At 50.0% G+C, this 23596-nt stretch overlaps 1 protein-coding gene across 16 annotated transcripts in view; it reads left to right on the top strand.

The window, feature by feature from the left end:
* The window catches only part of Iqsec1 (IQ motif and Sec7 domain ArfGEF 1), a 346001-nt gene that overhangs the window by 219582 nt on the left and 102823 nt on the right, over positions 1 to 23596 (top strand). Inside the window, exon 1 of one of the 16 annotated variants that reach the window (XM_006972531.4) lies at positions 19387 to 19886. The exons of 14 other annotated variants lie outside the window; for them this stretch is intronic. In XM_006972531.4, coding sequence (XP_006972593.2) covers positions 19819 to 19886 — 68 coding nt within the window. In that variant the 5' untranslated portion in view covers positions 19387 to 19818. Of the gene's footprint in view, positions 1 to 19386; positions 19887 to 23596 lie in introns of those variants that run through there. One more of the 16 variants, XM_076567342.1, reaches the window with a different exon arrangement.

The following is a 23596-nucleotide window of genomic DNA, read 5'->3' as shown; positions in this document are numbered from 1 at the left end:
GTGTGTGTGTGTGTGTGTGTGTGTGTGTGTGTGTGGTGTGGTGTGGTCTCCATGCACACCTTGTTTGAGTCACTCATGCTCGGCAAGAGAGTACTATGTGGCCATGACAGGGTCGTCTGAATGGCTGTAATTATAGACTTTGAGGAACAAGCTATTCCATCTACTCTGGGGAATTACTTTTTCCTGATTTCACACTCTGTGAAGTCCATGGGCATTAGTATGCATGCAGTTCTGGGAAAGTGTGGGAGCTTCGCTTTCACTCCCAGAGGGCTCTTTTGGAGGAGGTGCCTAGGGTCCCACAGCCACCATAGAAAGGAAGTCCCCATACTTGGGTGGGTGCCAAGCAGTGAGGCCCGTCCTGCATCTGATTACTCCAGCTATGTTAGCACTGGGTGCTCATGCCAGGGCCTCCGCACACACAGTACATGCAGCTGGAGAGACTTTTGTCTCAGGTTGTGTGTAGCCCTCCAGGACTGAATGCCCTGTGTGTCCAGGAACACCTGTGCCCAGTCCTCACTGTGTGTGAGTGGAACATTATAATACTCTGTTGTTCATCTCAGCCAGAAAAACGGCAGAAAGCCCTTCTTGAGGGTGAGACGAGAGACCCAAGCACAGATCCGTGCCCGTGTGCCCGGGGATTAGAACTCAGGTCTCTCTGTTCTCGGACAGACTCTGTTATCTATAGCTTCAGACCATGCAGATGCCAGAACCCTGAGAGGTAGAGAGGAAGGGAAGCAGAGCCTGTCAGATGAAGGAGGCCTGTGGTCAGAGTCCTGGCAGAGCAGAGGGTCTGGGTCTGAGTCTGAGTGGGTTTGCCAGAAGTGACCTGTCCTGGTGTAGGCCATGTCTGAAGGGTGCTGGGAGTCCAAAACATGAAAGAAAAGCAAAACATGAGACAAGCCTAGGGGCTTGGAAAGAGCAAGGGTCTTCAGGACATGAGAAAAGCCGCAGGGCACCAGGTCTGGATGGTGTGCTATAGTCACTGGAGAGCCCCATAAGGATTGGGGTGTGGCAAGCCCAGGTTTACACTCAGGGCCACACGTCCAAGAGTAAAAGACCAAGCCAGCACCAGCCCCTCCCACCCATCTGTGTAGGAGGCTCTCATTCAGTGCATGTGCCCTTTCCTCCAGGGCCCCCAGCCTGCCAGGGGAAACCCACTATCAAGCCTTAAAGCTGAGGTGGGGATGGACAGCTGCAAGACTCCGCAACATGAGGGAGCCCTCCAGGAGGAGCTGGGAAGGCTTACTGCTGGTGACGACATCTGAACTGTACCTGGGGGCAGGCGTTGGATTTGATTGCCAGGTCAGGGACTGGACCAGCACTGAGCAATGCCTATATATTTAGAATAATCAAAGGCTAGGTGGAAGCATTGGGGAAATTCAGGGAATGAGGTTTCAAAGAAAGGCAGGGTAGTGGTGTAAATGCTGAGGCCCTGACACCTGCTGCCTAGGAGACTCCATTGTAGTCACTGACTCTCAGCACTGACCCCATGCAGTGGGGGGGATGGGCACGCCCCACTTTCTAGGTAAAAAAAAAAACAAAAAAAAAAAAAAACTGAGGCACAGGGAGATATACTTTGACCTTACAAGGCTGGTCAGGAGTACAGTCATAAGGTAAGCACTCTGTTGAGCCAGAGAAGCCACCTGAGCTCACTGAGTGCTGGTGGCTATCCACTGTGGTGAGCACCATGCCCAAGCAGGGGTTTATCCCTCTTTCCACCCACTGCTGACCACAGCCATGATGGTGTATCATCAAAATGGGCAGGAACTTTGGATTCAGTCAGCTCCTGCCTGGCCAAGAGCTTCAGAAAGTCTTTCCCATTCTCCGATGCACTTCTAGGCACTCTCTAAGGTGGCCAGGTCCGCTAAACCCCCCTCTAAAAGCTCTTTGGGGACTAGGGAAAAGTGCAGGAAAGTGCCGGAGGCGCTGTACTAGTGGAGCTTAGCAAGTGGCTGCACAGCCCCAGGGGCCCTCCTCATGGAGGCTTTGAGCACAGCCACTTGGCATGTCGCCTGATGCCATATTTCCTTGTTTAAAACTGCGACCCAAAACTTAAAGAGTATGAAAAGGGTGTTGTGCAGACAATGCATAATTAACCACTTCTAAACACAGGGTGTGCCAGGCTCCCTTGAAGCTGTTAATTATTCTTCATTAGTGATCTTAAATTAATGTAGACTGATTCTGGAGCCCCGCCAGTGGCTGGGCCTGGTTGGAGCTTGTGACTTCTTTCAACCAGAAATCATATTGAACTGTTCAGGAATGCCTCTGTTTTCTGCTGCTGGGGTGGAGAGCTATAGACCCTTTATCTGTGATAGGAGTGAAGACCTTCTCCCAAGTCCTCTGGCTGGTCAGATCTGGGGGCACTGTTAATGAAGTAAAACAGATACAGAGAAAACAATGGAAGAGCTTTCTGTTCCTTGGCTCCACAGGATGGCCCCATGCATGCTCTCGAGTCTCATCCTGCCTGCATCCTAGAGCCAGGCCCCTTAGGTCGGGACCATGCATTTCCAGGCATGGTTTGGTAACTTGACCAATACAAAAGATGGGTCTCCACATTTTAAACTTGAAATATAGAACACTATGTTCTGCTATTTGCTTTAAATGTTTTATGATAAAATATGTAACATAATAGAACCTGCTATTAAAACAAACAAACAAAAATACATTGGACCTAGTGGTAGTGCACACTTTAATCCCAGTACTCAGGAAGATCTCTGTGCATTCCAGATCAGCCTGGTCTACATTGTGAGTTCTGAGACAGCCAGGGCTACATGGCAAGACCCTGTCTCGAAAAACAGTTTCCTTATTTCATTATGCTGCCAAAGCTGGCCCTGAACTGGGCTCAAAGCATCTTTCTGCCTCAGCCTCCAAGAGCTAGGTACACCACTGAGCCCAGTAAGAGCCACCATGGCGACCAGTTCACTGTGCCCCACGGAGCACATTCACACTTGTGCAGCCATCCTCATCACCCATCTCTAGAACTTTCCCAGTTTCCCAAATCAAAATTGTGTCCCCATTAAACACTGATCCTCATCCCCTCCCATGGCCCCACATTGCTACTTTCTATTTCTAGGGACCCCACCGCCCAAGTATTTGTCCTTGAGACACTGCTCATCTCACTCAGTATACCATCTTCAAGGTCTGTCTGTGATCTAACACATGCCACAGCTACCTTCCTTTCTAATGCTGAATCTACTGGAAGTTTCCACCCCATTTTACTTTTATCTCCTGGGGGGACACTGCAGCTGCTCCTGCCTTGGATGTTATAAACAGTACCACTGAATGTGGGCATGCAAGTTGCTCTTTAAGTTGTGACTTGCTGCCAGGCCTAGACTCAAATTCAAGTCCCAGCACTTGGGAGATAGAGCCAGAGGCAAGGGGGTATCTGTAAGTTCAGCCAGCCAAGGCTGTGTAGGGAAACCTTGTCTTTAAAAAAAAAATGCAACTTGCTTTGTGCATTTGATATTTTAAGGTTTATTTATTCTGTACTGGGAAGAAAATTCCTCATGTGCACTAGGTGGGTGTTCTACCACTGAGTTCTAGCCCAACCTATTCATTCAACACTTCACTGGTGAGATACATCATGTTGCTGTACATGGTTCCCTTCCATTCATCTTTGTTGGTGTATTGGATTCTGTTACAGATAGCCCCATATTCAGAGTTATAGTCAGAGCAATGATGCATTCTTGCTTGTGCTTCCTAGCTCTTGAGCTGTGGAATTCCTGTGGAGTGAGCTGTGTGTGAGTGAGCGCCTTCAGCTTTGCTGAGCTTAGCAAGGTCACTTTCTAAAGCGGTTGTGACAGCATATGGGTGAGAGTTAGCTCCATGTTCTTGCTAAGCTGGGTATTAAAAGCCTTGTGATGTTTTTATTGTAAAAGCCAGGAGGAAGAGTGAGATGAAGAGGTGTGTCAACAGTGTGTAATTGCCTCCGGGGCTCTCAGCATCCAGCAGTGGTGTAGTGCCCCTCACCTAACCTTGGTGAGTTAGGAGCCACTGCTTCAGCTGTGGGATTCCAGTTCCCCAGGCGAGGAACCTCAAGGGGGCCCCTGCCCTGTCATGGCTGGCCTTGTAGCCTCTCCTCCGAACACTCTGGTAGACAACATACCAGTTGTCCTCTTACTTCCTAAAGCCTGGGCTTTACAAACTAACATGAAAGACCTCTCCCCAAACCACGGCATCATGTAGAGGCTCAGAGGGTTTCTGGGGCATGGCTGGAAAAGGAGAATGGCAGGGCTTTGAGGCAACATAGGCACTTCCGGCTCACCAGATCTCAGGTCTTGATTCCTACAGGGGAAGTTCTGTCCATCAGGAGTGGGGCAGTCTGAGTGGGGGCCCTGCAGACTCATGGGAATCCATACAACCCTTTAAGGGTATGAACTCTCTCCCTGTCACTGAGATGTAGGTGTTAAGTGTTTGTGATACCTCAATGAATGACAATCTGTCTAGTGAATACTGCTGTGTTGGACTTGTGGCTTGGTGGCAGAGAGCTTGCATAGCAGGCCCAAGGCCAAGGTTCCATTCCTAAAACTACATGACAGGTAGGAGGGTGGGGACCATAATGAAGAAAATAAGGGGCCTAGAGAGAAGGGTCAGCAGTAAGAGTTGGGAGGCTCACAATAGCTGTTAACTTCAGCTCCAAGGGATCTGACACTCTCCCATGGACTCCACAGGCAACTACATACACACACACACACACACACACACACACACACACACACACACACACACACACAGAGAGAGAGAGAGAGAGAGAGAGAGAGAGAGAGAGAGAGAGTCTTAGTTACTATCACTGTGAAGAAACATCATGACCAAGGCAACTTATAAAAGAAAGCATTTAACTGGGACTTGCTTTCAGTTTCAGAGGGTGAGTCCATGACCATCATGGCCAGGAGCAAGGCAGGCAGGTAGGCATGGCACTGCAGCAGTAGCTTACATCTTATCTGCAAATTGGAGACAGAGAGAGTCAGACTAGGCCTGGTGGGCTTTTGAAACCTTAAAACCCACCCTCAGTTGCAACAAGATCACACCTCCTAATCCTTCCCAAAACAGTTCCATCAACTAGGAGCAAGCATTCAAATATATGAGCCCATAGGAGTCATTCTCATTCATACTAGTAGACACACTCATACACAGAGACAGACAAATGTGCACACACACATGTGTGCATGCACATGCGTGCATGCGTGTACACACACACACACAAATTTCAGAAAACTTACAAGAAAGAAAGGAAGGGAGGGAGGGAGGGAGAGAGAGAGAGAGAGAAGAAAGGAAAGAAAGAAAGAAAGAAAGAAAGAAAGAAAGAAAGAAAGAAAGAAAGAAAGAAGAAAGAAAGAGAAAGAAAGGGAGAAAGAAAGAAAGAAAGAAAGAAAGAAAGAAAGAAAGAAAGAGAAAAAGAAAGAAAGAAAGAAAGAAGAAAGAAAGAAAGAAAGAAAGAAAGAAAGAAAGAGAAAAAGAAAGAAAGAAAGAAAATAAGAAAATAAGAAAATAAGAAAACCAATGTGGTTGGTTCCCCATATTTCAGACTAGAAAGAAGTTTGGGAGCAGAAAGATTAAGTTACTTGCCTGATGTCACAGAGGTGGCATACAATCAGTTTACCTAGGCTAGCCTGCTTTATTCATTATCCATGCCAATTAAAGCTTCCTGGCTCATATAATATTGTTGTTGCTGTGACTACATAACAAATGAATGCAGAGCCTAATGGTTTAAACCAACAGTTCTTTTCTTTTGAACAGGGATAGCTTTATTTACTGTCCCTTGGGGCATTTTGAGGCCTGGAGTTGGATTCCTAGAAGCACCCCTGACCTCATCCCCACCCCTGTTTTGCCTATTTGGGCCTCTCCCTGTGATCCAGGCTTCCTCACCCTTAGAGACTGCTACAAAGGGGTGACTGAGAGGAGGAGCCCAGTAGGATCTTCTTGTCATTGTGTGGCCAGACCTCACTGCACTGTCACAAGGTCCTGTCCACTGTGGGAGGGCACTGAGACTCTGCACCTCCTGGCCCAGGTCAGGGTTCTGGTGGAGCCCATGTGGTAGAATGCAGGTGGTGGGCATTTTCAGAAACAGAGTCAGCCATGGTGATCGCAGCAAGTGACTTTCTTACCATCATGTCGAGGGCCCTGAGCTGAAATGATCTTAAGAAAGTTGCTGATAGGGAAGATGGGAAAGGGTACCCGAGACCCAGTTGGTCCTTTAGGAAGGTTGCTAATGGGGAGGAAGGGAAAGGGTACCCAAGACCCAGTTGGTCCTCAACAAATGCAGGTGCTCTTATCAGTGAGGTTCTACATTTAGAACAAGGTGACTTCCTCCAAGAGAAGGAAGATGCTGAATTATACTGTAAAGATGGGAGATGGGAGAGGGCTTACCAGGCTCATAAGAAAAGGCAGTGTAGGGACTGAAGAGATGGCTCAGCAGTTAAGAGCACTGACTGCTCTTCCAGAGGTCCTGAGTTCAATTCCCAGCCACCACATGGTGGCTTACAACTCTCTGTAATGAGATCTAGTGCCTTCCTCTGGCTGGCAGGCATACATGCAAGCAGCACACTGTATACATAATAAATAAATAATTTTTTTAAGATTTATTTATTTTGTATACGGTGTTCTGCCTGCATGTCAGAAGAGAGCACTAAACCTCATTATAGATGGTTGTGAGCCACCATGTGGTTACCAGGAATTGAACTCAGGACCTCTGGAAGAACAGCTAGTGCTCTTAACCTCTGAGCCATCTCTCCAGCTCAAATAAATAAAAGAGCCGGGTGGTGGTGGCACACACCTTTAGTCCCAGCACTTGGGAGGCAGAGCCAGGCAGATCTCTGTGAGTTCGAGGCCAGCCTGGTCTACAGAGTGAGATCCAGGACAGGCACCAAAACTACACAGAGAAACCCTGTCTTAAAAAAGCCAAACAAACAAACAAAAACAAAAAAAATCTGACTTGAAAACAAACAAACAAAAAGGCCACAAGCAAGGAAGGGAACAGAGGGTCATGGAGCCACTTGGGAGTTGGGGAGTCATCAGGAAAGGAAAAGTGAGCTGAGAGCCGAGGCAGGGGAACTCGGCTCTGGACAAGGCCTGCGCAGCCATATCCCTTCCCTTGGGTGGTTCCTCCTCAGGACAGCGTGATTATTGGTGCTCAGGCAGTGCCCCAGCACTTGGTGCACTGGAACAGAAGTAGGAAGGGGCCTCCAGATGCCCCTTGGCTTCCACGAGTGACGTGAGATTCATGCAGCATCCCTGCTCTATGTGGGAATCCAGAGTCTGCTCACGGGGCTGAAGAGGAGCCCTGCAAAAGGAGTCTGCTGCAGGGCAGTGAAGAGTGTTCCCGGCTCTCGCCAGCTGCCCTCCCATTTCAGGCACTTTGGCCAGACTTCTGGCCAGTGTATTTTGGAGGTGGGGGTGGGGTGGGGTGGGCAGGTGGGAGATTCAGTAGAGGGTCAGCTTGGCTGAACTGCCAGGGGCTGGGAAAAGCTGTTCTGGCACAGCTCCGGCCTAATGAAGGAATACAAGGTGGGCAAGGGTGGAGAGGGGAACCCGTGTCCTCTGGGGACACAAGGATCTCCTGGCCTTTCTAGTCTTACCAGCTTACCCAGTGACACATGGAACTAGCCTCTGGGGTGAGGCACTATGAGCCAGGCCAGACTCTGGCACTGTCCTCTGTGTTGGCAATTTCACTGTGGTAGTGAGGTGGAAAGGTGGTATTGAATTCAGGGAGACCTGATGCATAGGGACATTGTTGCGGGCCAAGACCTCACTGAGTTACCACAAGAGACACTTGCTGCCTTTGGCCACTGCCAAATTGAGCAGTGGGAAGATCATGCCAGCCCAGATGCCCTGCTGATGCAGAGAAGAACCCTTCTCCTGTTGGGGCCTGCTGTGTATTGACTTGGCATCCTCCTAACTTCTCGTGTTGGAGTCGTAACCCCAACTCCCTCAGAATGTAACATGGTTTGGAAATCGATGAGGTAATTAGGGTGGACCCTAGTCCATCTCAGTAAAGGGGACTCTTGCTTACCTGTGCATCAGCTGGGATGGCATCATTTTCCTGCCTTTAGGTGCTGACTGAACCATGGGCTCTGGGGCCCGCTCTTGTCAACTTTGAAATTCTGTGAGTGGGTGAGTGGATGGATGGATAGATAGATGGATACACAGCGGTACAGACATACACATGTGCATATAGATATAATGATGCTGTGCTGGCTACAAAGCAGGGAGAGGGGTCCCAGAAGAAGCCAGCCCTTCTGGCACTTGGTTTAAACTTCTACAGAACTCAGAGGGAAGGGGTTTTTCCTATCAACCTCCAGGCTGTGCTGGAGCAGAATCATGACGAAGAGCAGAGCCCTGCCTCTTAAACTCCTGGAAACAGGGAAGCCAGAGTTTGAGGGGCCACATCCAGTACTTACCTCATGGCAGACAGCAGGAAGGCAAGGAAGACTGAGAATAGGGTTCATAATCTCAAGATACTCACCCCACCCCTAGGATAACAGTGTTCCTCCATTAAGGGGCTGGGCCTGAAGGATCACATCACTTTTTCCAGCCCCGCAAAAATATTGCTCTGGGGTTGGGACATGAACTTGGGAAACACATTCAAACCGTAGTACAGTCCTTCCAAACCAGTCCTGGGCTTCAGTCTTGCTCTGTGACGTGGGTATGAGGCCCCATCTCCAGCTTATCCTGAGGCTGTGGAGCACAGGGCACGTGTACAGACCCAATCCGTGCCGAGTCCACGTGCTCTCGTGTGTGGAGGCATCAGGGAGGCGGTAGAGCATTCGCCCAAACATGGAATTTAGGGGGATGCCAAAACACCCAGCCACCAAGTAAACAACACCGTGGCTTGAAGCAGGCACAAGCTGTGGTTTGTCTCACCACCGTATCATTGTGTAATGGGAGCGGTCAAGAGGCCGCCAGTGTCCAGGCCTGAGGCCCTTGGGTGCCTGCAGGACTGGCTTCCAAGGGTGATAGTGACATGTGAGCAGATCCAGAGTGTAGGCTGTACAGAGCTTCACTAACTCAATTCCCTGCCTCAGAGCATGAGAGGCACCTTGGTGAGTGGTGTGTAGAGGTGTGTAGTACATAGAAGTATGTGGTATATTAGGGTACGTGATACCTAGGTGTGCACAGTATAGAGGAATGTATGAGACAAAGTAGTGCCTAATACAAAGAGATATGTGGTGTCTGGATGCTTGGTCTACAGGGGTGTGAGGGGGTGCACAGTTTCCTTATGAATCAGACTTCAGTGGCCCCAACTCATGTTCTTGCTGGCCCTCAGCTGCCCCATCTGTGTCCTACAGGACAGGTAGACAAGCCACAAGTAGGGTTCCTTGTGCAAGGGTCAGCTGACTGTTGTCCTTAGCAGGTCACTGTGGAAATGTATGCTGCCTTTAAAATTTGTGTGCATGGCAGATGAGTCAGGAATTGGGGGTGGGGTGTCGCTAGGTCAGCTGACAGCTCTCCTGAGGTCTGAAGAGGAGCCGGTCTCCTTGAGTCAATACAAATGTCCTGCTGTGATTATGCCCCAGCATGTCCTTACTTTAGGAAAGACACCCTATAGTAGTAGGGCCTTGGAGTGGCTGACACTCAAAGGTTGAGTGTATGTATGTACATGTTTACATGTGTGTGTGTGTAACAAAGGCCCATGCTAAAGCATATGGCTAAAACACTGCCCAGGGAGAGAACCCAAGAGGGACTGCCCTGGGGCTAAGCTTAGCCCTGAGTCTTCTTGCAACTTTCCCAAATCTGCACTTGACAAAGCTCACAGCAAAGGATAGAGTTCAGAGGGCCAGCGGGACCTGCTCTTATTCTAGATGCTGCTGGAGCCCCATACCTCACACCTCCTCTCTCTCAGGCCTCAGTTCCAGGGCCTTCCTTGTCACTTTGTCTAAGGTAGTGCCACTGTCTACTCCCCCTCCATATGACCCTGCTTTGTTTTCTTGGTTGTCTTCTCCACCCTGGCAAGATACCTAATTTGGTTGCTTAGCACCTGAGTTTTTTGTCTGCTGCTTCCTGATATCAGCTCCAGGAATAATGGATGAGTTAACTAGTCCAGGGCCAGAACCTGGAGTCTGGTCCCACACTTGCCACATGTCCTTCCCTCCTGAGAACCTTGGTGCTGTTCTCTGTACACAGCTAGGAAGCTTTTGAGTTGTAAAGAAAGCTCTGAACTGCTACAGCGGAATCCCCCACTAAGCCGTCTCTTCCACCTGACAGGGCTACTTCAAGCTCCTGAGCCAGGTTGGGATGACCCTTTCCCCACCTCAGGCTGGTTGGTCACTGCTCTCTGGTCAGCAGAAGGTAGTGGCCTTCGAGGAGATAGCTGTGGTCAGGGTCATCAGCAGCACATGGAAGTGGCCGTGGTCAGAGAATTCAGTGGCACGTGAAGGTCAAGTCAGCAGCATGCTGGCAGGAAATGTATCAGCTGAAACTCAGTAGTGTCTTCTAGTTTTCATGGTAACCTTCTACTTGCAGCAAGGACACTAGTTTTTCCACTGAGAGGAGGGAGGTAATGTAGCAGGCTTTCTTGGACTGCCAGCCTCCAAATCATGACACGGAGACATTATTAATTATGAATGCCTGGCCTTAGTTTTAGGCTTGTTTCTAGCTAGCTTTAAAAAAAAAAAAAAAAAAAAACAAAAACTTAAATTAACCCATTTCTATTACTCTATGTGTTGCCCCAAGGCTCGTTTACCTCATCTACATACTGTCCATCCTGCTTTCCTGCTTCCTCTGTGGCTGGCTGGACCCAGCTGGGTGGCCCTCATTTTCTCTCTGCCCTCCAGCCCTGCCTATCCCTCCTTTGCCTAGCTATTGGCCATTCAGCTTTTTATTAGACCAATCAGATGCCTTAGGAAGGCAAGGTGAAACAGCAGCACATCTTTACATAGTTAAACAAATGCAGCATAAACAAAAGCAACACATCTTTACATAGTTAAACAATTATTCTGCAACACAAACAAATGTAACACATCTTCACATAGTTAAACAAATATTCTATTCCACAACATTTCCCCCTTTTTGTTTAAATAAAAAGAAAAGTTTTAGCTTTAACACAGTAAAACAATATACAATAAGAACAATTATCAAGTAAGAATTACATTTACAATATCCAGTTCATTTGTATTTGGCAAATCCAGATAAAATACACCATTATTTATCTTAGTGAGTCCAAAGTTTTGTACCTAATTTACCTTCTACCATAACTAAGGAAAACTGTAACTATAACTATCTAGTCATTGACTCCATCAAAGACCCCAGAAGGATATAATATTACCTGAGTAAACAGAAAGTGCAGTGCAAACCACTTCCAAAATTATAGAAATGACAGGAACATCTGGCTGCCTGGACAGTCACCCAAGGTTCCTCTGCAACATTGAGGCATCCATCTTCAGCTTACAGGCCTAGACCATCTGGCAGACTTTTCTATGAAGCAGAAACTTTGAAGGACTGTCCCGCCTTGTCTTGGCAAAGTTCAGCAATTACTTTCTTTTGTGTCCTGCATGTCCAGTCATATATATACTATCAGCAGTCAAGGCAAAGTCAGTTTATTGCCCAAATGGCTAGCTTTGCCACAATGAAAGCAAACTCCATATGGAGATTCTTCGATGCTCATCATCCTTTTATGAAGTAGATTGGTGCTGCCAGGAGCAGATGTGTCTCACTGTCATGAAAAGCCTTAGGTTATTAAACATCTTAAACGTCATATTCTGTAGGTCTCTGAAGCATTTAAAGATCACCTATCTATCTAAAAATATATCTGTTTAACCTTGAAAACATACCTAACATAACTCCAAGTTTGATTATTATAGATGACTGACTACTAATCTGTATTTTTAAATTATATATTACATTTTTAAATGAGCTGTATAAGCACAATACCCTAAACAAGAGTAGAAACATACATATAGTATACCAAAAATAACTTTAAATTTGTATCAGTATAACAGAATCCATACCAATGTAAAATATTTGAGGTTAATAGTTGTCTTTTTATCTTATATAACTATATTCCCCTCTAAACAATGAAAAATACCCATAACCCACCAAAATGACCAAAAACCACCTGCCCCACCTCTTGGGAATGTGGGTGTTGTGTTCTCTAGACTGCTTCTTTTTGTCTGGAGGCATCTTTAGGGAACCCTGAGAAAATTGAGATAATGGTCAAGTCCTAAGAAAACTAGCTATAACATTTGTTGTCAGTTTCAGAACTGTTTCCATGTAGAGGGATCAGTATATACATAATCTGTGTTGTAGTTTTTCTTGGTTTGTTTCTTTATGTAGCCAAGATCAGGAGGTCTCCCCCGATCAAAACTGATCTGTATTCCGAAGGAATTCACAGCCTTTCGTGTCCTGTAGAAACAAAAGCATAACCTCTCTTCCAACACAGTACATTTTCTGTACTTCCATTTTAAAGTTAAGATGTCCCTAAAGTATCTAGGCTGGTTTAATTTGTCAGTCCCTTTTACAATCCAGTGTCTCTCAGCAGCTGTCATTCGCTTGTCAGCATTCAAAAAATTCAAAGTCAACACAGCACCATACAGGATCCAGACTCCACATGTGTTTCCCATCTTTCTGTGGCTTTTTTCTTTTATATTAAAGACTTTATTATTTTTAAGCTATTTTTATATGACTATCTATGCCCATCTTAAGCACATTTTTAAGCACACTATAACCTTTTTAGAGTTTTTGTTTTGTTCTTGTCTAGACCTGTCTTCACTGCATATCTGTAGCCTTTTCTGACCACATGAGCCAAACCGTAAACTTGCCACTTGACTTTGTGCTGGCGGCTGGCTGTGCCCAACTTGGGTCTATGAGAGCCAAGCTTTATGACCCATGGGCCTGACCGAGAGCTGAGTTTAACTGGAGCTGCCTTTAACCACCCCAGCTCCAGGAAGTTGGTGCCCTCACTGTGGCAGGCATTTTTACTTAGCTTCTTGTTTCTACTTAATGTGCTGGCTGCTCAAGTGCTTGCTGTAAGGCAGAGCCACACCGCTGTACACTGTGAGCATCAGGCTACTAGTAAGCCGTGTCTTCCCCGCCCCCCCCCCCAGATTTCTCAGGCCCTACATAGAAATATATACCCCACATCGGGTACCAAATGTGGCAGGCTTTCTTGGACTTCCAGCCCCAAACCATGACACAGAGACTTATTATCAATTATGAGTGCACAGCCTTAGCTAGCTTATTTTTTTTTAACTTGAATTAACCCATTTCTTTTAGTCTATGTACTGCCTCAAGACTCATCTACATACTGTCCATCCTGCTTTCCTGCTTCCTTTATATCTGGCTGGCTGGTCCCCATTTTCTGTCTACCTGCCAGCCCTGCCTATCCCTCTGCCTAGCTATTGGCTGTTCAGCTCTTTATTAGACCAATTAGGTGCCTTAGTTAGGCAAAGTAAAACAGCAACACATCTTTACATAGTTAAACAAATACTCTATTCCACAACAAGGTAAAGTTTCTTTTTAACATGAACATGCTCATTTGGGACAGCCAACTCCCTTTCCACTTTGTGCACTGTTAACTTCGTTACTAGAATCTGAAAGCTGCTTGGCAGGGTCTGCGCAGGACTCCAAAGTCAATCAGGCAGCTACCTGCAAGCCAGCATGGGCTTCCCCACTCTCTCCACACCATGCTTTGTGTTCCATTTTCTAAATCAGCTCTGAAATGTCACCACTGTCACTGTGGTTTTTGTTCATTCTGGTCATGTGGTAGAAATACAGATGGCTGTCCTCTCTTCCCCTTGTCTTTTCTCCCTTTCCCTCCCCTTTCCTCTCCACCCTTCCTCCCCTTCCCCCTCCCAGGGTGACATGGAATTCACTATGTGGTGAAGGCTGGCCTTGAACTTGCAAGGGTGTCCTGCCACAATCTCCTTAGTGCTGAGAGTCCAGACTTGAGCTGCCCTCCTGGAATTTTTTTTTTTTTGTCTCAATCTTTACATGTTGCCACCTACCTTCAGGGCATCCCACCTTCAGGACTGGCAGATCATCTTCCATAAATGTGCTTTAATCTATCTTTCTGTCTAGATAGCTCCTGCCAACAGGAGAGAGCCCAGTCTCTCCTCATGGGCCCAGGCTGATGCTGTAAGTGAGGTGGTTTTAAAATAAAACGTGAAATCACTAGGATGGTCCACTGAGAGTCAGTATCTGAAGGGACCAGTGAGGAGGAGGTCACAGAGGAGCCTCTATAGCCAGCTGGCCTGTGCAGGTGTGAGTGTGAGTGTGAGTGTGAGTGTGTGTGTGTGTGTGTGTGTGTGTGTGTGTGTGTGTGTGACAGAGACAGAGAGGCAGAGAGAGACAGAGAGAAACAGAGCAAAGGATGGGAGAAACAGGAGGTAAGGAGACCAGAGAGGAGGTGAAATCTCAAGGAGGACACAGCAGCCCTCAGAGAAGGGGACTTGCAGGCGCGCGCGCGCACACACACACACACACACACAATTCAGAAACTAGTTCCTGGCCATCCAGAAGAGTGACTTTCCTCTTTTATCGGAGTGGGCTACAAATTGAGCACTGCTGTCAACAAGCCTGGCTAGGGCAGACACTGAGAAAGACTTCCACGGTGACTGGAAAGCTATGTTACATGGTGGCTGCTTTAGAGCAAAATTCTCAGGCTCAGTTCTTAGATGTACTATTCGAACAACGTGTGCATATATCCAGACCTCTCTACACCTTAGTCTCTTTCCCCGATAGCAGAGTAATAGAGCCACTTCCTAGCAGTGGCTGGGGCTCATGAGTTTGCAGCATAGAGCACTGGCTTCAGTGAGCAGGCAGTGAGTGCTCTCAGGGAGAGGCCCTGCTGTTACCATTGGCACAGCCACAACTCCATCCCTAGGAGTGTCCGAGGGGAGGGGAGTGGCAGCCTACAGCGTCAGAGCTCCCTAGTTCACCTTGAGGAGGGTGCCCATGCCTCACCACTTCCTACTGGCTTGGTTTCCAAAAGGTCCCTGGATTCCCCTTTCTCCTTGTTTTGTGGGTGAAGGTACAGGTCGGGAAGAGGCTCTGGGGAACTCAGGGCTATTGGCTCAGCAACATGACAGGACCAGGGTCTCAGCCAGGGCCTTGCCAGCAACTGGATCTACAGTGTCATTGCCGTGTGACCTCGGGCAAGTCACAGCACCTCTCTGAGCCTCTCTGCCTCCACCCCTGCCAGAGAAGAATTGGGATAGGGCCTCTGTTGCTTGGGATGCCTTATTTCCCTATGCTGAAGATGGGGAGGACCAGAAGGGCTAGCTTGGGTTTCCACTGATGGCTCATGGCAGACCCTGCCTCCCAGGCTCCACCTGCTGCTGTGTCCAGCTGGTCCTGGGCTCTGTTTCTGTCCTGATACCATGTAGAAGTTATGTTACCAAGTTTCTTGAGTGACCATGGCCCAGGATCGGCTCCCTCATGGCTGTCTGTGCTCCTGCCCTTTCCCAGTGACAAAACTCCATCTGATCATGCAATTGTCCTCAAACTTCCTGTCTGTCCAGCCCCTGGGGACAGCTGGAAAATAGCCTAGATCCTGAGTAGGCCCTGGCTCCAGACCCCACCCCGGATCCATGCTCAGCAGGTCACGTCCCTTCTCTGGATTTCAGTTTCCTCACTGGCAGAATGAAAGGCAGAGGGAGCAGGTGAGAGAACTGCTCTTCCATGAATTCAGCTGTTACTCACTGGCCCCTGCTCTGGGCTACCCGCTAAGTTAGGGCAGGAAGAACTGACACATAGCCCCCCCCCCCCACTCTTCCCTCAACTCTCCCAGTCCAATGTTTTCAGTTGTGAAGTGGCCCAAAGAGGCCCCAGGCATCCCTAGAGCTGGAGCAATCAGGGGTAGCTTCCTGGGGGAGGTGGCCCCTAGGTCTTGAAGGGTAAGAAGCTGCAGAGACTGCAAGTGACTAGCTTAGATGTTCATTATCTCGCTTATTACTCACCAGACCTGTGAATTGAAATGAAGGTTTATTGCCTACACCTAAAAATCACCTCTGCTATCCTCACCCTCGGAGCAGGATGCTCACCCACCATCCTCCTGGCATGGTTTCTGTCTGCCAAGGTGTATAATCCCTGAGCTGAAGCCTGCCCTCAGGCTCAGTTTCTGGTGGCGACCACCTCTCAGGGAACAAATGGGACATTTTCTGTGCCTGGGTGGTGGTGACTCCGCGGGCCATATGAGTCAGGGTTGAGGGTGAGGGCAACTCTCCGCAGTTTCCATGCAGACCTGCCCTCCTTCCCCACCCCATGCTGTGCTGTGACTCCCTGTGCCTCCCTGGGGATCTTGGGAACATTCCTTCCTGAGCACCACCCACCCTCAATCTTCAGTCTTCTATGACAGCCAACCCTCATGGAGTACATCCCATCCCAGCCCACATTGCCCTGGACCATAACAGCGAGAGGTTACCTCACGTCCCCAGGGTCACTCAGTTCTATATTGCCACTCTGCCTTGTGGGCAGGATGGTGAGGTTCTTACTCCAGCACTTCAGTGGGGAGTGGGCAAACTGAGTCTCAGAGAGGCATGGTACCTCAGATAATGGACAAGGAAGTCCAAGATGAGTAAAGAGTCTGTCCTGTTCCCAGGAACAAGCCTCTGCAGGGCAGAGGTGATATCCATGGTCAAGATATCTTAGTGTGTGTCCTCGGCTTCCTGATCCCTAACATGCCCAGGCTGGGGTTCAGCCCAGTAGAACGTGCACAGTCCCTGGGTTCCATTCCCTGCACTGCGAAAGAGAGAGGAGGGAAAACGGTTACCAACCGCCCAGGCTGGAGGGTACAAGGAAGCAGGTATGGAAATGGTCAGGGAGCCCAGCACACCCCCAGATCATGCTGTTGGGTGCTCCGTGTGACAGCTGCTGCCCCACTCAGCTCCCTAGTGCAGCGAGATAGATGCTTGTGGATGCAAAAGCAACTCCTGACCCAGGCTGGGCAAGCGTGGTGGCCATAGGTCTCTGGCAGAGCATGTGTGAGGCCCATCTCCAGCAAACAGGAATGAAGGAAGATGGTTCCTCCACTGAGGTATAGGATGCAGCTTGTGAGATTGGCCCCTCTGGTAGACTTAATAAATTCCTCTCCGTCCTCAGTCTCAGCCCGAGTATCCTCCAGGCACTCTTAGCTCTTCAGATAGTCTCCTGAAGCCCCTAAGGCAAGAAAGCAGCCTTCAGAGAAACTGGAGAGGTGGTCGCCTTGGGAAGCCATGCCAATTCTAGGCCTAGCTTACTGGCTAGGAAGTGGGCAGACATAGAACGCATAGTAAGGAGGAGAAGAAAGTATAAAGAAGGATGCAGTGGGGCCCAAGCTCTCTAGGGGTGTTGATGTCAGCCCCCCACAGGGTCCTAACCTCTGGTACCTGACAATGGCAACCTCTGTCTGATCAGCTTTGGGGCACAAAATGCGTCCTGTCCTCTCTAGCAGGTAGCTGCCCTGGCTGGCATCTGCTACAGAGCAGGTCTGTAAGGTGCAGTTAACAAATATCTGTACCCCCAGCTAGTGACAAGTATCCATGGTGCTAAGTAAGCCTAGGACCAGAACATCTGTCCTAGAGCTGAGGGACTAAGTAGGAAAGTCAATCCTGGTGGGCAATCTGGGCAACACAGATTCTTAGAAATGGATAGAAGCCTGGGGACCACATGAGACACAAAGTGCTGACAGGAAGGGAGAGAAAGCTGCTGTGGCAGTTGACATCCCTTTATCTTGGGCGGTGTGGGGACAAGAGGCTGACCTCAGGCAAAGGAGAGGGAGGGAGGTGCTGGATAGAGGGATGGACAGGAGTGATAGATGGATGGATGATAGGTAGATGGAAGATGGATAAATGGATGGATGGGAGGATGATGGATGGAGGATGGATGGATGGATTGATAGATGGTGGATAGATGGAGGATCATATGTAGATGGACTGACAGGGAGTGGGTAAATGGATGGATAGAGGATGGATGATGGATAGGTGAGTGGATGGTTGGTAGATGGATGATGGATGAATGGGAGGATGATTGGTGGATGGAGGATGGGAGGATGATGAGTAGGTAGATGGATAATGCATGAATGAAGGGATGCATGAGTAGATGGATGGTGGGTAGATGGAGGATGTGTAAATGGAAGATAGATTGGTGGGAAGATGATGGATAGATTAATGGATGATAGAAGGAAGGAAAAGGAAGAAGAAAGAAGAGAGGTAGATGAAGGTTTACATGGAAAGAAGAGGAAATCAACAGATGAAAAGCTCGCTGAGTGGTGATAAATGGAAGGGAGGGAGGGAGAGCGAGAGCAGGGGAGGAAGGAGGAGATGTGTTGGATATGTTAACCGAGAGCCCACAGGTGGTACACTGGAGAGACAGGTGCCCAGGTGAACAGTAGGAAGTGTGAAAGGAGTTGTCTTTACCCAGCATGGCACTGAGAAAGCTCAGCTCAGAGCATTCCCAACAAGCCCTGTGTGCTGCAGAGAGAGGCTGGTCCGATGAGCTCTGTCTCAGTTTCCTTAGGTCAGGGGCTCCATACAGGGTGGGCAGCCTGAAAGGGCAGCAAGCCTCCTTGTACTGGTGTTCAGTAGAGGCTGGGCAGGGCTTCTTATGGGCTCTGATGTCATTCAGGGCCTGTAAGAATGGTTTATGAAGTTTTCTGAGGTTTTGTTTTGTTTGGTTTCGTTTGGTTTTGGTTTTGTTTTGTTTTGTTTTGTTGGCTTCCAGAACCCCCAGGGAGGCCTTTGTTGAGAGCCATCTCATTTTCAGATCAAAAGTTTGGTCTCAGTTTGGAGAGTGGACAGTCTGCAGCTATGGGACCTCTGCTGTGGGAATCAGGCTGGAATCAAAGCAGGATTGTGACTTGTGTAGGCCAAAACCAGAACCCAGGGACAGTGAGGCAGAGCAGTGTCTGCGTCTAGATGGCTCTGCCCTGAGCCTCCAGTGACTTGGTGCTCTGGTGCCCACTGGATGGGACAGTTATTTGCAGGCCCTTGGGCCCCCTGCCCTCTAGGGTCTTCCTGGGGGCTATGGGTGGAAAGAAGCCCTCCAGTGGGTGGTAACACATGAGTCACTGTCCCCAGGGGCCCCTGCCTGGGAAGCCCCAGCTGCCAGCCCTAGGCCAGGCCCTGAGCAGCTGTCAGGTGGGTGGGGCTCCATCTGCGCCCCAGTCCGTAAAGGCCCCAGGGGCCCAGACCCCCATGGTCTGCTTGCTGCCTGGAGGGGCCCAGCCTCACCCCTGGCTCTGTAGAAGGTTTGTTGGCGTTCAGAATCCAGTGCCAGGAACCCGGGCTCAATCCCCCTTCTTTCCTCTCTATCCAGGCTTCTTCCGGAGCTAGCAGCAGAGCAGACCCTTCTCAGTCCTGCGGGCAGGGCTGTAGCCACGGGGCGGTGTTGGGTTTAGGCCTCTGGGGACTGGTGGAGGATGTGGGCCCGCCCTCGCCTCCACAGCCTCCCTCCCTCAGTATTGCCTCTTCAGTCCCACCCTGGCCTCTGGACGACGACGCCGCACAGGGCTCTGGGCTCCCAGAGCCCCCACTTTCCCTCACAGTGGACGCCCCCTCCGTCCTGCCCCAGTGACTCACTGCTCCCCTGGCCCTCTGCCACTCCTGTCTCTTGGCAGGCAGCAGGGGCAAGGTTGTGCTGAAGCCGCCCGCGGGGTCTAGAGTGTGAGGGACGCTCAGTCGCCAGGGTCTGGAGCGCCGGTCCAGGATAGCACCGCCAGGAACCCGCAGTAGCCTGGGGGAGTCAGGGCCTCCCTCTCTCTCCCTGTCTTTGGACCTTTTGTTTTTCATCGTCATGAAGAAGGAAGTGACCTGAGAGCCCAAGACAAGAGCCACCCCCTGGCTGGGAGGAGAACCAGGGTCCGGGGCGGTGGCAAGGGCCCCCCAGCCGCTGCACCTCACTGATCCAGGCATGAAGGGTGATGGTGGTGCCGTGTGGGGCCTCATGTGGAAGTACTGCATCTCCGTGAGGACCCTCAGGTACCAGGGACAGGGTGTGGAGGGGGCTTTGCCCTAGAGGGCCAGGTGAGGGGCCTGTGTGGTTTGGAGGTCTGGGAGGGAGCAGGGATGGAAGACAGGAGAGGCTGAACCTGGCACCCTCCAGAGAAATGTGGAGTCGAGTGGCAAGGAGAGGGGCAGGAAAGAGAGTGGACCAACCATCAGGGCATGTGCTGGCTGCCGCCCCCTGGGGAAGACCACTGGAGGTGCAGTGAACAGGGGGCACTTGGCTTTGAAGTGGGACTCGGGTGCCCCCCCGGCCCCCCAGGCCTGGCATGCCTGGGTGAGCTGGGCTGTTGTACTCTCTCCTTCAGTGTGTGGTGAGTTTCTCAACCTTCCACATCAGTCCCCTCACGGCAGGGAGCGATGTCCAGAATCAGGTGCCAGGCTGCCCCCTCAGACCTGTGTGTGCACTGACTCAGCCTCTCTGGTGAAGCATCTTGTCCGAAGAGGTTTTTAGGATTCATGTGAGGATTAAATGTGACCCAGCCCCCACGTGCCAGTAGCCACCAGCTAGTGTCAAGGGTAATTACTGCAGGCACTGTTACATCCGTCACCCTACTTCTTCAGAGGTCTCTAGGAGGTGCCGGGAAGGTGCCCCTGTTTAGAATGAGCGGGGGCTTTAAGAACCCCTGGAGAGACAGACCACCTAGGGACGGGGTTCCCCTGGGCAAGGGGGCAGGGGGATGGAATACCTGGGCCTGGCTCCACCTTCTGCCACATTTGATAGGACCTGCCTGGAGCAGGAAGCAGGAAGCCATGGGATCTTAGGCAAGGCTGGGCTTTCTCCTCTGAGGCTGGGACCATAGGGTCTGTAACTTGAATGTAAGAGGACCTAGAAGTGCTACCCCATGGGGATACGCCTTGGTGTTTTACTTCCTACTAGTGTGCATTTTACTGAAAGAGAATGTTGTCTAAAGGATAAAGGAGTCAAGAGCCCTTTCTCTTTCCAGGCTCACTGTCTGGTGTATCAGCTACACAAAATCCCCCCCTTCCTTCCCCTATCTCCTCCTCCTCCTTTCCCCCTGTTTTCCCTCTTCCCTCTCTTCTATTTCCTCGTTCCCTTCTTTCCTACCCTCCTGCCTTCCTCTTTGCTCCACAAAATATTTGTGCTACCATATAAGAAATACTAGTAGCAAAAAAACAGCATAATTCAGAACAAGATGCTGTGCTGATGATAGCAACGACAAGGAACAGAACAGAGGTATTCGGGAGCCTGGGTTTCTGCTGAGCTAAACCCTGCTGAGCTCCCTGGACGCCCAGGGGAAAGGGGACATGCAGCTGCACAGTTCACTCCCACTCTAATAGGAAGCACATGTACAGTAGCCACGGTTGCTCTGCTGCAAGGCAAGCCTGTCCAGAGCCCTGGATGGTGGTGGGCCTCGGGCCCAGACAGATTTAGAGTTTCCAGGCCAACAGCGAGAGGCATTCTGCTTGGACAGGGATGCCAACTGGTTGTGGGAACAGAGAAGCAGAGTCCAGCCCTGGAGTGAGTCACTGGCCACCTTCTGCCTTGGTCCACGATGGACCTCCTTGGGTGGGTAGTTCAGAGGCCAGGCAGGGCTGAGGCAGGGCCCCATTGAGTGAGTACCTGATGTTTTGGTCACAGCTGCACTCGGTTTTCCTGCTTCATTCTTCCCTAGGGTTTCTAGGCTCACTGGAGGAGCCTCAGGCACTGTTGGAGAATGTAGTGGGCCAGCATGGAGAGGGCCCTGTGTCTTGCACTTAGCTGGTGATACAAGTGGTCGGTCTGTGCCTCAGTTTTCTCACCCATAGAATGGGAACGTTGTAGAACTTCCTGTGGGAAGTGCTTGTGGCCACTGGTAGTTTGCGCTGATGGGTGTCACTTCCTCTTTGGTGAAGAAAGAGCACCTTGGGGTAGATGTGGCACTTTGATCAGCACTGGGTTTGCCCAGTCCTATACTTAGCACCCATAGGTACCGTGTGTCCTGTGTGTTAGCTGAGGAGGTTAGATGGGGGGGAGGGGTTGTTGTTCATGAGTAGTGTATTCTTTCCAGACTCCCGCCTCCCATCCCCAGAAAGCTGAGGCCACTCCCCAGAGCCAGCTATGAGGGGAGCCAGCCCAAGCAGGCTCTGGGGCATTCTCAACCCCAGACTGCCAGGGGAGACCCAAATCCGCAAATCTGTGGCGGGGCAGAGCTGGCAGCTGCTGAGGAACAAATTGGAGGGTTGTGATGGGACAGCACATACTTTTCCACTTGCGTCTTCAGATTCCCCTCGGCATGAGCCTGTCACCCCTGGCTGGGTCCCACTCACATCTGGAAAAGCGTGAGGTGAACATAGAGCTCTCGCTGCTGCCGGCCCTGGCTCTCTGCCAAGGGGATCCAAGGTTCCAAGACGAGGTCTTTGTGAGGGCCATGCTGGTTCTTATTGGCTCCTAGTGCAGGGCCATCTGGGTCCAGTGCCCAGGCACTTGGAAGATGTATCTTTGTCTGTTGCTGGACTTTGCTAGGCTGTTCCCACATCCAGGGAGAGGAGCAAACTGAGCCAGATTCCAGGACATGATTAGCTGTGAACTCTAGTGAACAGTGCCAGTGGAGCACATAGGTGTGACACCCCCCCCCTTCGTCTCCCCTCCTTTCCTTGAGTTTCAGTGGGGGCTGAAGCACTGGGCAGAGAGGAAGAGAAGGGAGCAGAGACTCAGGAGGGGCCCACTCAAGTTAGAAACTTGGCTTAGGCTTGTGAAAATCACTTTGGAGACTTTGGGAAGGGAGCGAGCGACAGGATGCCTGCAAGCTGGCCCTAGTGAGGAGACACCTGTAGCTGTCACTTGTCAGCTGTTGGGTTTTGGGTTTTTTTTTTTGGGGGGGGGGTTTGTGTGTGTGTGTGTGTGTGTGTGTGTGTGTGTGTGTGTGTGTGTTTTGTTGTTGGTGGTGTTTTTTGTTGTTGTTTATTTGGTTTGTTTTTTGATAACCATGCCCCCTAGTCGCTTTACCAATGAGCTTCATCCAGTGACATTAATACTGTAAGTGGCCTTCAGCAAACGCTCAACCCTCCTCTCTCTGTGGGTTACCTCTATCCTATACCTCACCTGACCTTCTCCCCATCAGGTTGTGTTCCCACCCTGTCTCCTGTATGCCATATCCTCAGTGTGTCTCCCGTCGGACTATGTCTTCAGTGTTATAGTTAGCTTTAGCCGTCAACTTGACGTAAATCTAGAGTCACCTGGGAAGAGGGAACCTCAGCTGAAAATTTACCCCAGATCAAACTGGCCTGTGCCCATGTCTGTGGGACATTTTCCTAACTGATAATTGGTACAGGAGGGCCCAGCCTGCTGTGGTTGATGCCACCCCTAGGGAGGTGGGCCTGAGCTGTATAAGGAAGATGACTGAGCAAGCTGGTGAGAGCAAGCCAGTGGCAATGTTCCTCCATGGTCTCTGCTTTAGTTCCTGCCTCCAGGTTCCTGCCTCCAGGTTCCTGCCTCCAGGTTCCTGCATGGACTTCCCTCATTTGATGGACTGTGACGTGGAAGTGTAACCCAGATAAACCCTTTCATCCCCCATGTTGCTTTTTTTGGTCAGGATGTATCACAACAGAAGCAAACTAGGACCCCCAGCCTGTTCCCCAAAGACTTTATCCTTGCCCTGTCTCCCATCAGACTGAATCCTCGGCCCGTCTCCCCCAGGCTCGAGAATCACTGTCACGTGTTGGTATATTTGGCCAAGAAAGAT

Source organism: Peromyscus maniculatus, chromosome 3, assembly GCF_049852395.1.
Source record: "Peromyscus maniculatus bairdii isolate BWxNUB_F1_BW_parent chromosome 3, HU_Pman_BW_mat_3.1, whole genome shotgun sequence".
Classification (NCBI taxonomy): Eukaryota; Metazoa; Chordata; class Mammalia; order Rodentia; family Cricetidae; genus Peromyscus; species Peromyscus maniculatus.
This window is presented reverse-complemented; position numbering and strand designations above follow the sequence as displayed.